The sequence below is a fragment of the Rhinatrema bivittatum genome, chromosome 2 (assembly GCF_901001135.1).
Source record: "Rhinatrema bivittatum chromosome 2, aRhiBiv1.1, whole genome shotgun sequence".
Lineage (NCBI taxonomy): Eukaryota > Metazoa > Chordata > Amphibia > Gymnophiona > Rhinatrematidae > Rhinatrema > Rhinatrema bivittatum.
In genome coordinates this window covers 35,701,324-35,719,429 of record NC_042616.1, presented here as the reverse complement: position 1 = coordinate 35,719,429, position 18,106 = coordinate 35,701,324, and the positions used below count along the sequence as shown (strand labels likewise).

The 18,106-nt window shown below is 46.6% G+C and overlaps 1 protein-coding gene across 1 annotated transcript; it reads left to right on the top strand.

Annotated features, from left to right (window-relative positions):
- The first annotated feature begins 5,485 nt into the window (after positions 1 to 5,485).
- On the top strand, positions 5,486 to 17,345 carry LOC115083809 (gastrula zinc finger protein XlCGF57.1-like). Its single transcript, XM_029587832.1, has 4 exons — positions 5,486 to 5,790; positions 6,107 to 6,233; positions 11,208 to 11,327; positions 16,139 to 17,345. The coding sequence occupies exons 1-4, from the start codon at positions 5,767 to 5,769 to the stop codon at positions 17,218 to 17,220; spliced, it is 1,353 nt and encodes a 450-aa protein (XP_029443692.1). The 5' UTR covers positions 5,486 to 5,766; the 3' UTR covers positions 17,221 to 17,345.
- Positions 17,346 to 18,106: the final 761 nt, after the last annotated feature.

Genomic DNA, 18,106 nt, shown 5'->3' with positions numbered 1-18,106 from the left:
GATAAGTTCTTGGAGGAGAAGTCCATTACCTGCTATTAAGTTCACTTAGAGAATAGCCACTGCCATTAGCAATGGTTACATGGAATAGACTTAGTTTTTGGGTACTTGCCAGGTTCTTATGGCCTGGATTGGCCACTGTTGGAAACAGGATGCTGGGCTTGATGGACCCTTGGTCTGACCCAGTATGGCATTTTCTTATGTTCTTATGTTCTTATGTTCTTCCATGAAGGCATTCCCAATGCTACAGAGATGCCAAAAAAGAGGCTCCCCACTGCCCAGTGCACTTACCCCACAGAAAGGAAGGTGACCACAGCCCAACCTGAATATTGCTGCTTAAGAAGTCTCCAAGAGCCAAGTCGCTGTTCTTTAGTTTTTTGGGTTTTTTTATATTTAAATCTTTTTTCATTCATTTTCAACCAACAACAATGGAAAAAATAGCAATCACAAAAGATCGAGCACTATGGTTGATTCTGCCCATAGGAGCTCAGTTTCGCGCAGAGTACAAGCATAAACAGAACAAACTCCTACTTTTCCATCTTTCCCCTCCAACCCCGGCCATTTTAACCAGTCTCAACCGTGCTTTTACGGGAGGTACAGTTTGTAAAGCCTCAGGCTTTAAAACATGACACACACCATTTTTTATCTCAAAGGAGTAGTCTTTAAAATAGCCTTGAGGATACTCCCGTACCATCTATCTATGACTTGATCTTAAGAGATGGAGACAAACTGTAATGGAAACCCAAAAAAGCCACTCTGCATTCAATGCAAAACTGGACAAATTGGAACTGAAATATAGTACCTAACATACTCCCAGGATCTGCAATAATGCACACAAACTAATCCACACAAAGTTACACCTGCATTACGGCATGCACTCAAATGGAACAACACTAGAAATATTAAACCAGGCCCTAACCAACAATAAACCTCCAATTAGGAAAACAGAACAAGCCAAGCTGCTATAGATCCTCACACAGAAATAATTGTAAAACTATACTAATAAATAACCCAAAAGAGCTGAGGAACAGAATAACATCTGACAAATAAAAACTCTTAATTATAAAAAATTCTCCAAACACTAATAAAATATTTCAAAACAGCAAACAATGCCCAATAAGTAAAAGCCACCTTTACTTACTCTTGACATGATATTTGGTTCCCCTTTACCTTTAAAAAATGTAACGGGTATGAAAACCAATAAACTCTGACCCATTCAGACTTATTTTAAATTGTTCTGAATTATTCTTTAGATTAAAAATGACCACAGCCATTCTTAGATAAACTGCAGTAATACATTTTTTCTCTCTGCTTAAGAAGAATATTTTTTTTTAACACCTGCAGTTGTTGAATCTGGGAAACTAGCCAGCGCTCTGCTATCTCTGTGATTAATGACCTTAGTATGGCAGAGTTCCAAGAACTTTTCTCTCTCAAGGTAACACAGGACCTGAATAAAATAAATCATTCTTCTGAACTTAAAAAATAAATATATTTACCGCATCTTAGTACTGCATTTAAACATTAGAAGTGTTAAGAAGCCTGCAGATTAGGAGATTGTACTCATCCTATGTTATGCTTTAGTATATGAGATTAAATGTCTTTTTTGTCAGTTAGAGACTGATGAGCTGTGATCAAGGCCCCCAGATGTCTTGCCGTACATAGATCTGGTGGAAAATCAAAGAGTTTCTCTTTTATAGTCAAATGTTCTTGTGTATTTAGCTTGACTAATACATATAGCAATCAGAGGTTCTAGGTTAGTTATTCGAATTTATAAGCCATGATCTGCAACCTAGACTAAAGGTATAAAAACAGTGAAGACCAGTCACTCGGGGCTGTTATACTGTTCTCAGTGTAACACGCCAGAGGCTGGCTGTTCTATCTCATATTGGTAAGCAACCATTTGATTCATACTTATTGACTCATGACTTGAACTAACTCCCGCAGCAGTGTGGGAAAACCCCAGGAGGCGCATGCTGATGACATCACTAAGGCTCCATATATAAGGCAGGGCTCAAACCCCTGATCCCTGCCTTGGCAATCGGGTCGACACCGTTGGTGTGATAGTTTGCCTCTGTTCCAAGTGTCTCCTGTTCCAGCATCTCCAGGCCCAGCGTCTCCTTCCCAGGTAGTACCTATCCGGACTGACTTCTTGGTACTGACCTCTGCCTGCCTGACCATTCTCTCGCCTGCTGCCTGGAACTGACCACTGCCTGCCTGACCACTCTACTGTCTGCCACCTGGAACTGACCACTCTACTGTCTGCTGCCTGGAACTGACCACTACCTGGCTGACCACTCTATTGTCTGCCGCATGGAACCGACCCTCACTTGTCACGACTACTCACGGACTGATTCTGGTATTGACCCTTGCTTTGGCTGACCTCTCTTGGACTGATACTCTGGCTCTGACCCTTGTGCTTCACTCGGACACACTCTTCTGGCCCCCGGTGACCATTGGGCCAACGCACTTGGATAACAACCGCGGCCTCCACGTGGCTAGACCTGCAGGCGTGCTGCCTGTCTCATCCAGAGGACCTCTCTGAACTGTTGCCTTCCCAAGGTCTCTGGAGCTTCCGGTTCAGGTGTAGTTCAACCGCTCTGCATCACCTGCGCACCCTCTGCACAGTTTGCCTCCTGAATAACTTCTCTTTAATATTTATTTATTTTATTATTTATTGATTGATTTTTATATATACCGTATCTGATCTCATGAATTGTTTCAAGCAGGCTAATAAACATGGCATATTTATTCTCAGAACTTATAGGCCTTATATCAAATAATTACACTAGCAATATTAGTGATTCTCTGCCCCACTAATTTCTATCGCGGTACAAAGTTCTTCACGTAAACTAAATAAATGCTTAAAATAATTTCCCACACAGCCTCAGAGTCCTAAAAGAACTCAAATATGACATTACAAACCTGTTGCTAGTAATCTGTAATCTATCATTTAAAACAGCCACAATATCTGAAGACTGGAAGGTGGTCAATGTCATGCCAATATTTAGGAAGGGCTCCAGGCGTAATCCAGAAAACTGTGGACTGCTGAACCTGACATTGGTGCTGGATAAAATGATGAGCCCAACGTCGATGCCGGGCAAATCACTGGGCATGCCTACAGACAGACATGGCTTAATGAGGAAGATTCAACATGGTTTTAGGAAAGGGAAATCTTGCCTTACCAATCTTTTAGATTTTTTTGAAGGTGTAAATAAGCATGTAGATAAAGGTGAGCCAGTTGGTATGTAGATTTTCAGAAAATCCCCTATGAGAGGCTGTGTGGAACTCACACATCTGCTCATTAGGTGTTAATGTGTGTGAGTAGATTTATGTGCACGGAAATGCTTTTGTTCCTAGAATGCCTCTTTGCTATGCGTGTAAGAATACACACAGAATCACTTCTTTGAATGCAATCCTCTCTTTCCCTGGGCAATTTTCAAAAGTCCATTTATGTGCATAAAACATTTATTTTATGCCAGTAAATGCTTTTGAAAATTCAGCCTGAAGAAACCAGCTGAATAGCTGCGGTGTTTTAATTTCTAACTGACACCAATTGCTTCGATTACAAGAACTTCAAAGGTCACAAAACCATAACCATTTGTACACTGGGCCTGCTAGAGAGTTAGAGACAGCTACAAACCAGGGCTTGGAGGAGAGAGGCTGCTGCAAACTAGGACTAGGAGAGGGGGAGATGAGACAGCTGCAATTCAGAACCAGAAGACTGGGAGAGCGGGAGAGGCAGTTACAGCACCAGAAAGATGGAAGAAAAGTAAAGCAGAAGCAACTAGTGTTCCCAGGTGGCAGCTAAATGTCTAGCTCAAAGTTTCTTCAAAAGTAGACAAAAAATCCTCCCAGGCTAGCCAGTCTTTTAAAATGGAAAACAATCATGTTTTTATCAATATGTTTACTTGCATTTGGCAATAAATACTCTGGACACTAGCCCCTGCTGTAATAACAGAGAAACAATGACCTCTCAAAGAAAAACTGAGTACCGACCAGTAAAATAATTAAAAAAAAATGGTAGGAGGCTGCACATGAGGAATGTGTACAAGTCCGCATTTGTCTGAAAGTCAGGATTAGTGCAGGTGTGAACACTTCAGACTGTCTAGAATTCATTTCGAGCAGGTGAATTTTAGTGGCAAGCCTTCTTCAGGAGCCATGATACAACCATAGAAACATGACTGCAGAAAAAGACCATTAAGGCCTATCTAGTCTGTGCATCCACACCAACTAATTAGCTTTACAATCCTTAACCACTCCCTCAGAAATTCCCTATATTTATCCCATGCTTTCTTGAATTCAGATCCTGTCCTTGTCTCCATCACCTTCATGAGGAAGATGTTCCATGCATCCACTACCCTCTCTCTGAAGAAATATTTCCTTGGATTACTCCTGAGTCTACTCCCTTTCACCCTCATCCGATGACCCAATGGAAAGAGGCGAGCCTCCTGTGCATGGAAACTTTGCAGTATTTAAATGTCTCAGTCATATCTCCCCTATCCTACCTTTTATCTAGGGTACATATGTTTAGATAGTTAAGTCTATCCCCATGTGCTTTAGAATTAAGACCACTGATCTTTTTAGTAGCCCTCCTCTGGACCAACTCCATCCCAGTTACATCCAGAACTCCATCCCAATTACATCCAGAACTATACTGTGTTCCAAATGAGGTCTCACTAAGGATCTATACAGGGGCAATATCACCTCCCTTTTTCTATTGAAGAAAATAGGGTGCTTTGCAGATAAGCAGGAGGGCCTCAGCTTCCAATCCTCTTCAGTTAATCTGATGGGGATACTGCCTGTGAATTAAGGGAGAAAGCAGAGTTAGCATTTTTTTTATTCCTTGATGAGGAGCAATAATGCCTCAGAAAACAGCAATTTTTTCTGCACTGCATATCAGGTCATATGTAATACCAACCAACTAATGCAGCTTAGTGAAGTGGTGTCAGATTAGAATCTGGTGTTTTAACTTGTAGACAGTACTTGTATCCTTTTAGAACATTAACTGCAGGAAAACAAATCTCTATAATTTTGGTTTATTTTCACCAGGAGCAAAAATGCAGCACTAAACAAGTTCCCAAGGGGCAATTTAAGAAATTCCATTATATATTCTCTTATACCGCCCCTTTACATTAATTTACATGCCGGTATAACTTGCTCCACTTTGCTATACATTTCTTTCCCTGATGGATCCTCCCTTTCCTCTTCGTCCAGCTCAGTCTGAACCAGCAGTACTGGGATCTGAGCCTTCATGCCCAGTCACCCGCGGATTTTCCCCTACTTTCCCACTATTCCCAGTCTGATGCATGCCAGAGTAGCCACGCAGTGGGATTTTAAAGAGGGAGCAGTGTGCAGTATAATTAAAAAAAAATTAAAATTAAAAAACAACTTTATTGGCAGCGGTGACAGCCTCTGAAAACCCCTCGGCTTATCTACCTGCCAGCTCCCTGTATGATGTCATCACTCTGTGCCCACCGTGTAAAACTGTCCCCGCCCGCCCCCCGCGCGATGTCATCAATCTGTGCCGAATAAGAAGAGACGCTGTACTGGTCTGGAGACAGACGGAGAGATAAAGTTTTGTTGTTTTTTTTTCCCTTTTTCTTTTAACCTTTCGTGTACAGATTAACAGATAAAAACCAGCCCCAAATCTCTGCTTCTACTCTTCACTCTCCCTCCTCCTGCCACCCGAGCTGCACTGCAAAAGGCAAATACTCACCTCTTCCCCCAATTAATTTCTAATCCTGAAAGCAGCAAAAAGCAGAGGGGAAAATGCCCGCAGGAGCTTCTGCTCAGGTAGGAGATTGCCTCCCACTTCGTGCATTACTGCAGTTTTCTAATTTGGGATATTGCAGAGTCAGCAATAGGACTCCGAGCACACCTGGGGCCCAAAAAAGGCACATTGGGATCCTCCTGAATGTGAAGAGTCAAGGCAGGCGTCCTGCAAAGTGAGATTTTCTGTAACTGGTTTCCAGTTACTATAACTGACACTTTCTTATGTGACTATGAATTATATACTTTAATAAAGTTCTTCCCTTGCCCTGTTGAGCCAGAGTGATGGGAGGCCATCTGATGCAGAAGGTGCTGATTATGTTTCTGGTTTGTATTTCAGATCCTGGTAACTTTTGAGGACATTGCTATCTATTTCTCCCAGGAAGAGTGGGAGGATTTAAAAGAATGGGAAAAAGAACTTTACATGGATGTGATGAAGGAGAATTATCAGATGATCTGCTCACTGGGTAAGAAGTGATATTTTATTTTTTTTTAATGTAACCCCATCCAGATGTTCCTGTGCTGTATGGGTGGGGCCATAAAAGAATTTGTAAACTCTTTGACTCGGGGACCCTGGCTAGCTCTTTTCCGCAACTCTTTCCCCCAAGGTGTGGGTCCTTTTATGGGGGGAAAAATTTACTTTCAGGGCCCTGTGCTGAGGGTGACCTACCTCCTTCGGATTGTCCCTGTGTCTTTGCTGTGTATGCTGTATGCCCCCAATAAATATATTGGACTCAGTGGGTTAGTGTCCAAAATAAAATCTTTACTCTCAAACACTGATGAATAATGGCAAAATAAATATGACTTCAGCACCACAGACTTTCTTGCTCTCTTTCCAGTTCATTTTCTCTTATCTGTGCACAAATAACTTATAACAGGGTCCAAGAACTTCTAGCCTCCAGGGTTTGGATAACCGGAATGCCCATGTGGACAGAGTATCCCCTGGATTTGAGGGAGACACCTTCTGAGCTGGCAAATTGAAAAAAAACAAAATGTCTGCACAGAGAATCCAAATCTTTCTTTCCCCAGAAGGTGAAGACTCCAGATGGATGTCCTCAATGATCATTGTAATTCTTTTATTCACGGTTAGCAGCTCTTCAAATTCCTTAGATTTCTCACAGACTCAGTCTCTCCTTTGGATCCCTGATGGGAGGGATCTGTTGCGCTAGAGGTGAACCCTTTGCCTGGTGCAGGATTGGTACGGCCCTCTGGTCGGATCCAGAGAGCGACTTCCACCAGTAGGTGGAGCACACAAGGAGACAGAGGCTAACTGGAGCTTCACCAATAACAGTCCGGGGTTTCTGTAGGTTGAGCTCTTGGGTACCCGGACCACCTGGACTTAGGTGGGCCTCTAGTGGTCTCCCGGAGAGATAGCAGAGGGGTGTACGTGGCTGCAGGATGAATGGACTAAACCCGAACTGGAAGCTCCGGAGACCTCAGGGAGGTAGCAGTCCAGGGAGGTTCTCTGGGCGAGACAGGCAGCGCCTGCGTGTCTAGTCAAGTGGAAGCCGTGGTGAGTTTCCAAGCAGGTTGGTCTGGTAGTCACAGTAGGCCAGAAAAGAGTGTCCGCGTGAAGCGAAGGGTCAGAGCCAGAGTATCAGTCCAGGAATAGTCAGCCAAAGCAAGGGTCAATACTAGGGTCAGTTCCAGACTGCAGATGGGAGAATGGTCAGGCAAGCAGAGGTCAGTTCCAGGCGGCAGACAGAAGAATGGTCAGGCAGGCAGAGGTCAGTCCGAAGAGGTACTATCTGAGAAGGCTACAGGAACACATGGAGATACAGGGAACGAAGAGATGCTGGAACAGGAGACACTGGAACACTTGAGGCAAACTAGAGCACCAACGGTGTCAACCCGATTGCCAAGGCGAGTATCAAGGGACTGAGCCCTGTCTTATGTATTGGTGATGTATTGGCTCAAGACCGCCCCTGCTCCGATGGCAGATGCATCGACTTCGGTGAAGGGGCGGTTAGGATGTCGTAGACACAGTCTGGTATAGAATATGAATTGCAAGAGAGACTTACATGTAAATTAACATTGATACATGTATTAAAAGGACAAGACAAACGAAATTCATCAAATAATTTTATAATAGAATGCACTTTGTAACCGGATCATTGTTGGCACTTCTATAACGTTTTACTTAGTTTAAATATTTAATGTTACTATATGTGCCTTTTTGTAAACCGTTGTGATGGTAAATAACTTAATGACGGTATAGAAAAGATTTTAAATAAATAAATAAATGCTGATTGGGCCTTGGGGCTCCACACTCGAAGGTCAAATCGCTTCCTAGTCATGACGGTGAGTGGAGCGGCCAGCATGGAGTAATTAGCAATGAAGTTTCGATAGTAATTTTTGAACCCAAAGAATCTTTGAAGAGCGCGGAGGCCTGCTGGTTGAGGCCAATCTCAAATACCCTGGAGTTTGTCGGGGTCCATGGTGAAGCCATGGTTGGAAATGATATATCCTAAAACTGGGAGACTGGGTTGTTCAAATATGCATTTCTCTAATTTCGCATAGAGATGTTGGTCTCTGAGATGTTGGAGGACTGTTTGAACATGGGAACGATAAGACTTTAAGTCTTTGGAGAATATTAGTATATCATCAGATATACTATGACAAATGTGTATAAAAGGTCCCGGAAGATCTCGTTCATTAACCGTTGAAAGACTGCAGGGGCATTGCAAAGTCCGAAGGGCATCACTACGTACTCGTAATGGCTGTCTCTTGTGTTGAAGGCGGTCTTCCGGTTGAATCCGTACAAGGTTGTACACCCCTTGGCGATACAATTTTGTAAATATTTGTGTGCCCTGCAGACGATCAAATAATTTGCTGATAAGTGGTAGTGTGTAGTGATCCTTATGAGTCACTGCATTCAAGCCTCTGTAGTCTATGCAGGGTCTTTAGCTCCCGTCCTTCTTCTTTACGAAGAAGAACCCAGCTCCTGCTGGGGAATTAGAGGGTCTGATGAACCCTTTATCTAAGTTCTCCTTGATATATTCAGACATGGCTTGTGTTTCAGGAAATGACAGGATAAGTTCTGTCCTTAGGAGGCATGGTTCCAGGTAGTAAGTCTATGGGACAGTTAAATTCTTGAAGTGGCGGCAAGATGTCAGCGTTAGTCTTGGAGATGACATCCTTGAAGTCTGAGTAGTAGACAGGTAGTCCTGGAAGGGTTGTGGTGTTGAGCACGGTCACGGAGGGGGACACTTGGCGTAAGCAGCGATTCTTACATTGAGAGCCCCACTGGGTTAGTTGTAAGGATTGCCAGTCAAAGTAGGGTGCATGTAACTGGAACCAGGGGAGTCCAATGACTACCGGATGCGTGGACCGACTTAGGACCAGAAGGGAGATCTCTTCGTTATGAAGAGTTCCAACGGTGAGGCGAATAGTCATGGTACGATGGGTAATACAACCAGAGAGGTGTTCCCCTGAATCGAGGCAATATGGACAGGTATGGCTAGTATTTGGGTTTGTATCTGAAGGATTTTTACGATATTTTCCATGATGAAGTTGCCACTCGCCCCAGTGTCTATAAGGGCGGTGGTAGCAAAGGATCGTGTCTCCCCTAGGAGGGAGATAGGGAGTAATAGTTGAGGGCCAGAAACAGTAGCACCCAAGCTCGGGACCCCCGCCAGGCTCAGGCTTTGGAGTTTCCCGGACGCACGGGGCAGGTTTGAAGAAGGTGTCTGGAACCATCGCAATATAAACAGACCTGCCTTTCTGCGTCGGAGATGTTCTTCTGGGGTCAGATGACCACTATTGATTTGCATGGGCTCCTCAGGCAGCTGAGGGGCTGGCAAGGCTTTCAATGGACTCACTGTACTTGGTTGTGGAGTAGGAGCTCGGAGAGCCCTTACCTCTTGATGACGTTGTCGGAGACAGTAGTCAATTCTACCGACCAAGGAGATCAATTCCTCCAGAGAGAGAGAGAGAGATTTCACGAGCAGCCAGTTCGTCCTTAAGGGTTGGAGATAGTCCTTCGAGGTAGAGTGTCCTTAAGCAGTCCTCCTGCCAACCTAGTTCAGTAGCGAGTGTCTCTCAAAACCAACCAATCCAGAAACACGTATGTATTACGTCAATATGTTTTTTCAAATCAACGAACCCCAATCTAATTCTTCATTTAAACCTTCCGGTGCCTGAGTCCGCAATGTAAATATCCAGTAGGCTTCTCGCCGATTTAATGTAGCAATGCGATTCCCTCCTCGTAATGACAATACAATTTGTTCCACAATCGTCCAACGTAATTGAGAAAACATATGCTTATGCTGTAGGCAATGTGAAAATATTGGTGCGGCCACAGTTTCTATGTGTAGTTTCAATTTGTGTTTATTGAGTCTAATCCTAATTTTGCGAGTAGTCCTAACAATATATAATTTGGGACGGGGCAAACAAGAGCGTACACAACATACTCCCATGCGGTGGTTATGAGAGCAAGAATGCATTTTGGGTTGGAGGTAATCTATGATGAACAGTTTATTGATTACTTGCCAAAAAGCAAATTGATCTGCAATAAAAATTTTTTGAAGCTAACGAGATGCTGGATATATTGTGAAAATCAAGGCACATCATAACGGAGGAATTCTTGCTTTAGTGATGAGAAGCATTTACAGTAGTGAGATCAGAAATCCGAGAAGGTTAGAATAAAGGAGTTTCTTCCTTCGTGATATGAAGAGAAAATAGCGGTGAGATTGAAGATCTGTGTGATAGTGTACAACATAAGAGAACAATAGAACCGGAGGGCGAGAAGTAGATAATCAAAAACCAGATTGCAAGTGATTAATATCATACATTGGAATGTTGGCAGCTAAAGAACATTCAGATCCGAATCTGTATTAATGGTCGTGTTACAGAAGAATATGTTATTTAATGTGAATTGGAATAATAAGCATTGTATGGTGGTAGATTTGAACTTTTCAGGTAAAGTGTGTTTTTAAGGGTTTGACTTCTCCCCTGAAGAAGAAGACATGAATATGGTCGTCGAAACTAGGGTCCTAGTTGGGATTAGGTAAATTTTAGTGGGGTGTTTGGTATGTTATGTATATACCAGATAACGCTTATACCTGTGTAATTTTTATGTTTTAGAATTGATGATATAAAGTATTTGATTTATACAGTGTGGATAATGTGGATAATGAATAAATAAAAATTTCAATATTCTTACATATAATGGTGGCACCTTTTTGTGATATTTTGATTGACATTTTGTTACCTTCGGTATAACATTACCTTAGTGGTTTCAAACTATAGTCATTCTTATGTAGCTGCTTTTATTGTAGATTGTTGCATTGAGCTCCAGGGAGAATACTTTTTGTGTTTTCTGCCTTCTTCTTACAATACACAGCATCTCCCCAATATGTCTCCTCCAGAAAGTAACCAGTAATATTGTGTGCTAAGCACTGAGTGACTGTGAGAAACCTAATGCAGTGCTCTTACCCTAGGATCAGGCTCTCCGACCATCACCCCTGTGATTATATCCCACATTGAACGAGGGGAAGAGCCATACATCAGGGATGAGCCGGGATCAGAAGAAGGAGAAACTGGGACAAGCAGCTGCTCAGGTGAGTGCAGGAATAAGAGGGACCGGGGTAAAACTGCTGAGAGGAAGAGTGGAAGGAGCAGTTGGGAACAGGTAACCCACGTGACTGAGTTTGTCTGGAAGGCAGCGCAGGGGACCCTGAAGAGTCACTAGTAATGGCAGCTATTTAGACCTGGCTGTGATGACAAAATTAAATTAGCAGCCGGGTCTGCCTGGCAGGCTGCAGGCTCTGTAATAACTACAAGTCCTAGCAGAGTTGCAGGCACTCACATAGCTGGGTCTGCCTGGCAGGCTATGCAGAGGATCTAGGAGGCCAGATGTTTGGGCAACAGCTGCACTATTATTGCCACCTGTTAAGATTATTACAGAGCTTTGGGGTTGGGCATGGGAACAGTGGATGCAGGAGGGAACTGAGTGGGGATCTTGTATGCTTTTCTTCCCAAGATGGTAGAGTACAAAGGAGGAGCGTTAGATGGTGCCCCTAACACCATGCTGGGACACTGGGTCAGTGCTGGATCAGAGGGAAGAGTGCCCCTAACACCATGCTGGGACACTGGGTCAGTGCTGGATCAGAGGGAAGAGTGCCCCTAACACCATGCTGGGACACTGGGTCAGTGCTGGATCAGAGGGAAGAGTGCCCCTAACACCATGCTGGGACACTGGGTCAGTGCTGGATCAGAGGGAAGAGTGCCCCTAACACCATGCTGGGACACTGGGTCAGTGCTGGATCAGAGGGAAGAGTGCCCCTAACACCATGCTGGGACACTGGGTCAGTGCTGGGTCAGAGGGAAGAGTGCCCCTAACACCATGCTGGGACACTGGATCAGTGCTGGATCAGAGGGAAGAGTGTCCCTAACACCATGCTGGGACACTGGGTCAGTGCTGGATCAGAGGGAAGAGTGCCCCTAACACCATGCTGGGACACTGGGTCAGTACTGGATCAGAGGGAAGAGTGTCCCTAACACCATGCTGGGACACTGGGTCAGTGCTGGATCAGAGGGAAGAGTGTCCCTAACACCATGCTGGGACACTGGGTCAGTGCTGGATCAGAGGGAAGAGTGTCCCTAACACCATGCTGGGACACTGGGTCAGTGCTGGATCAGAGGGAAGAGTGCCCCTAACACCATGCTGGGACACTGGGTCAGTGCTGGATCAGAGGGAAGAGTGCCCCTAACACCATGCTGGGACACTGGGTCAGTGCTGGATCAGAGGGAAGAGTGCCCCTAACCCCATGCTGGGACACTGGGTCAGTGCTGGATCAGAGGGAAGAGTGCTCCTAACCCCATGCTGGGACACTGATTCAGTCCTGGCTCAGAGGGAAGAGTGCCCCTAACACCATGCTGGGACACTGGGTCAGTGCTGGATCAGAGGGAAGAGTGCTCCTAACACCATGCTGGGACACTGGGTCAGTGCTGGATCAGAGGGAAGAGTGCTCCTAACACCATGCTGGGACACTGGGTCAGTGCTGGATCAGAGGGAAGAGTGCTCCTAACCCCATGCTGGGACACTGGGTCAGTACTGGATCAGAGGGAAGAGTGCCCCTAACACCATGCTGGGACACTGGGTCAGTACTGGCTCAGAGGGAAGAGTGCTCCTAACCCCATGCTGGGACACTGGGTCAGTACTGGATCAGAGGGAAGAGTGCCCCTAACACCATGCTGGGACACTGGGTCAGTGCTGGATCAGAGGGAAGAGTGCTCCTAACACCATGCTGGGACACTGGGTCAGTGCTGGATCAGAGGGAAGAGTGCCCCTAACACCATGCTGGGACACTGGGTCAGTACTGGATCAGAGGGAAGAGTGCCCCTAACACCATGCTGGGACACTGGGTCAGTGCTGGATCAGAGGGAAGAGTGCCCCTAACCCCATGCTGGGACACTGATTCAGTCCTGGCTCAGAGGGAAGAGTGCTCCTAACACCATGCTGGGACACTGGGTCAGTGCTGGATCAGAGGGAAGAGTGCTCCTAACACCATGCTGGGACACTGGGTCAGTGCTGGATCAGAGGGAAGAGTGCTCCTAACCCCATGCTGGGACACTGGGTCAGTACTGGATCAGAGGGAAGAGTGCCCCTAACACCATGCTGGGACACTGGGTCAGTACTGGCTCAGAGGGAAGAGTGCTCCTAACCCCATGCTGGGACACTGGGTCAGTACTGGATCAGAGGGAAGAGTGCCCCTAACACCATGCTGGGACACTGGGTCAGTGCTGGATCAGATGGAAGAGTGCTCCTAACACCATGCTGGGACACTGGGTCAGTGCTGGATCAGAGGGAAGAGTGCTCCTAACACCATGCTGGGACACTGGGTCAGTGCTGGGTCAGAGGGAAGAGTGTCCCTAACACCATGTTGGGACACTGGATCAGTGCTGGGTCAGAGGGAAGAGTGCTCCTAACACCATGCTGGGATACTGGGTCAGTGCTGGGTCAGAGGGAAGAGTGCTCCTAACACCATGCTGGGACACTGGGTCAGTGCTGGGTCAGAGGGAAGAGTGCCCCTAACACCATGCTGGGATACTGGGTCAGTGCTGGGTCAGAGGGAAGAGTGCTCCTAACACCATGCTGGGACACTGGGTCAGTACTGGATCAGAGGGAAGAGTGCCCCTAACACCATGCTGGGACACTGGGTCAGTGCTGGATCAGAGGGAAGAGTGCCCCTAACACCATGCTGGGACACTGGGTCAGTGCTGGCTCAGAGGGAAGAGTGCCCCTAACACCATGCTGGGACACTGGGTCAGTGCTGGCTCAGAGGGAAGAGTGCCCCTAACACCATGCTGGGACACTGGGTCAGTGCTGGATCAGAGGGAAGAGTGCCCCTAACACCATGCTGGGACACTGGGTCAGTGCTGTATCAGAGGGAAGAGTGCTCCTAACACCATGCTGGGACACTGGGTCAGTGCTGGATCAGAGGGAAGAGTGCCCCTAACACCATGCTGGGACACTGGGTCAGTGCTGGATCAGAGGGAAGAGTGCCCCTAACACCATGCTGGGACACTGGGTCAGTGCTGGATCAGAGGGAAGAGTGCCCCTAACACCATGCTGGGACACTGGGTCAGTGCTGGATCAGAGGGAAGAGTGCCCCTAACACCATGCTGGGACACTGGGTCAGTACTGGCTCAGAGGGAAGAGTGCCCCTAACACCATGCTGGGACACTGGGTCAGTGCTGGCTCAGAGGGAAGAGTGCTCCTAACACCATGCTGGGACACTGGGTCAGTGCTGGATCAGAGGGAAGAGTGCCCCTAACACCATGCTGGGACACTGGGTCAGTACTGGATCAGAGGGAAGAGTGCCCCTAACACCATGCTGGGACACTGGGTCAGTGCTGGATCAGAGGGAAGAGTGCCCCTAACCCCATGCTGGGACACTGATTCAGTCCTGGCTCAGAGGGAAGAGTGCTCCTAACACCATGCTGGGACACTGGGTCAGTGCTGGATCAGAGGGAAGAGTGCTCCTAACACCATGCTGGGACACTGGGTCAGTGCTGGATCAGAGGGAAGAGTGCTCCTAACCCCATGCTGGGACACTGGGTCAGTACTGGATCAGAGGGAAGAGTGCCCCTAACACCATGCTGGGACACTGGGTCAGTACTGGCTCAGAGGGAAGAGTGCTCCTAACACCATGCTGGGATACTGGGTCAGTGCTGGGTCAGAGGGAAGAGTGCCCCTAACACCATGCTGGGATACTGGGTCAGTGCTGGGTCAGAGGGAAGAGTGCTCCTAACACCATGCTGGGACACTGGGTCAGTACTGGATCAGAGGGAAGAGTGCCCCTAACACCATGCTGGGACACTGGGTCAGTGCTGGATCAGAGGGAAGAGTGCCCCTAACACCATGCTGGGACACTGGGTCAGTGCTGGCTCAGAGGGAAGAGTGCCCCTAACACCGTGCTGGGACACTGGGTCAGTGCTGGATCAGAGGGAAGAGTGCCCCTAACACCATGCTGGGACACTGGGTCAGTGCTGTATCAGAGGGAAGAGTGCTCCTAACACCATGCTGGGACACTGGGTCAGTGCTGGATCAGAGGGAAGAGTGCTCCTAACACCATGCTGGGACACTGGGTCAGTGCTGGATCAGAGGGAAGAGTGCCCCTAACACCATGCTGGGACACTGGGTCAGTGCTGGATCAGAGGGAAGAGTGCCCCTAACACCATGCTGGGACACTGGGTCAGTGCTGGATCAGAGGGAAGAGTGCCCCTAACACCATGCTGGGACACTGGGTCAGTGCTGGATCAGAGGGAAGAGTGCCCCTAACACCATGCTGGGACACTGGGTCAGTACTGGCTCAGAGGGAAGAGTGCCCCTAACACCATGCTGGGACACTGGGTCAGTGCTGGCTCAGAGGGAAGAGTGCCCCTAACACCATGCTGGGACACTGGGTCAGTGCTGGCTCAGAGGGAAGAGTGCTCCTAACACCATGCTGGGACGCTGGGTCAGTACCAAAAGAAAATAAATAAGTAGGTTGTCTTTAATGCCATGCAGAAGCATTGGGTCAATACTGAATGAAATTGAAGCTGATGTTTAACATCATGGTGAAGGATTTGGTCACTATTGAAATATTATAAATAGGAGGGAAGGAGCTGCTATAACTCTTCTGTTTCCTTGGAGGCAGTGCTTCCTCAGTGGATGCAGACAGATCTGGTATTCAGAGTAAGCAAGCTATGAAAATTAGACTTGTTCTTAGATGTTGTGTATACAAATACCTTTGATGGATATTCATTGTTTGTGGTCCTTGAGAATGACTGCTCTGAGATATATCCATGTGGGGAAAAGCCTGACCATTCTCACTGTGAGTCTCCCTCACATCAGGTAATGTCTGTCCTTTATTTTCTTATCCAGAGATCAATGAGTGTGAGAAAAGACACGAGGAGGCACATCCTGAGGGAGTGATTAAACCTGTACCAGAGAGAGATGGAGGCGACATCTGCCCATGTTGTGAATGGGAGAAATACTGTTGGACTCAATATAAACTGGAGGAGAAGCTGAGAAACCCAGCAGGAAACTGCACTGAGAGTGTGCAAACTACTAATGATTCCCACAGTATGCAGCATCAGAGAAACCAGACAACACTACAGCAGTCTGTATGCAATGAATGTGGAAACTGCTACAAGGATCAGGGAACTCTAAAGTCACAGGATGGAGTTCATGGAGGAGAGAAACGACATACATGTGCAGACTGTGGTAAGAATGTCAGTCAGAAGGATCCTGTCCCAGTACACCAGAGAATTCACACTAACCATGACAGACCAGTTCTCCATGGGGGCGATGGGAAATACTTCCTTCACAAACCAGACCTGGTAATGACTAAGAGAAGCCACACAGAAGAGAGGCCATTTCCCTGCACTGAATGTGGGAAAAGCTTCAGTCAGAAAGAACTTACCCAACACCTGAGAGTTCACGCTGGAGAGAGACCCTTCACATGCGCTGAATGCGGAAAAAGCTTCATTCAGAAGAGGAATTTTGTCGAGCACCAGAGAATCCACTCTGGAGAGGGACCTTATTCATGCACTCAGTGTGGAAAAATCTTTGACTGGAAGAGAAATCTTCTGACGCACCAGAAAATCCATTTACAGACACTGCCCCGTGAGAGGCCCTTTGCCTGTACCCAGTGTGAGAAGAATTTCTTTTATAAGAAAAACCTCATAAGTCATCAGAAAATCCACACAGGGGAGAAGCCATTTCTTTGCACGGAATGTGGGAAAAGCTTTATTAAGAAGGCGAACCTTCTCATACACCAAAAGACCCATAAAGAAGAGAGGCCTTTTCGATGCAGGGAATGTGGGAGAAGCTTTATTCGGAAGGAGAGCCTTGCAGAGCACCTGAGAATCCACCCCGGAGCCTGTCCCTTTCTGTGCAAGGAGTGTGGGGAAAGCTTCAGTCTGAAGGAAGATATTCTGGAGCACCTGAGAGAGCACTGGTGATCTGAGGGCTGGGGTATTATTAAACAGAACAAAATGCTCTTTCCTAGTCTCGCTGAGTATCTTTGCAAACTGACTGCACAGTATACCTCCCCTTCCGCACAGTGTATTCCTCCCCCTCCCCCTCCACAAAAAAAAAAAAAGGCGCAATGCGGGAATGGTAATAAGCTGATTGGCAGGCACCACGAAAGTCTTCTGAAGAAAGATTGCATAAAACTTAGAGCTCCCACGAACAGGCTGCAATCACGCACTCGTGAAAAAAAGCCCTCACTGGGCTCTGCCCAGCCTATCGTCCCAGCTCCCTCCTCCCTTGCTCATCCAAATTGCTCAAAAGTGCTGTTCCTCTCCCCTTGTCATGACTTTTTTACCTTGAGTCACTCCAGTCCGGTGTTCGCCATCTACATTCCACAGAATCATCTCTTGCAAAAAAAAAGTCTCCAGTGACCTGTTTCATGTCTAGAAACAATCCTTTCCTCCTTGACCTGTCCGCTGCTATTTTTTTATATTTAAACATTTTTTATTGACAGAACGTACAAAAGACCAAAAACATTGCCAATTCCACAGTGTAAAGAAATAACTTATAATACAGCATCATATACACTATGCATAATACTCTACTGTTTGGCATAACACGGAGCGTAATCCAAATCCCGGCCAGCCAATACCAAAGAAGTATACTTCTGTCTGGACATATTTTTATAAACAAAAAGTCCCAGAAGGATACATGAAAAGGAAAAAGGAAAATAACCCGTTCAACCCAACCCCCCCAACCCTACTGACAGAGGGGAAATGGGAGGGCTGGGCAGGGGGTGAGAGTGGGAGATGGAGATGGAAAGTTGATTAGATGGGTGAAAAGAGAGAGACTGAGGACTGGAGTGCTGGTGAGGGA

Bases quoted from the DNA above. Each gene is read 5' to 3' on its own strand.
- LOC115083809 (XM_029587832.1), top strand. From the start codon at position 5,767: ATGCCCGCAGGAGCTTCTGCTCAG. The intron at 5,791-6,106 runs GTAGGAGATTGC...TTTGTATTTCAG, and splicing joins CCGCAGGAGCTTCTGCTCAG to ATCCTGGTAACTTTTGAGGA. The intron at 11,328-16,138 runs GTGAGTGCAGGA...TTTCTTATCCAG, and splicing joins TGGGACAAGCAGCTGCTCAG to AGATCAATGAGTGTGAGAAA.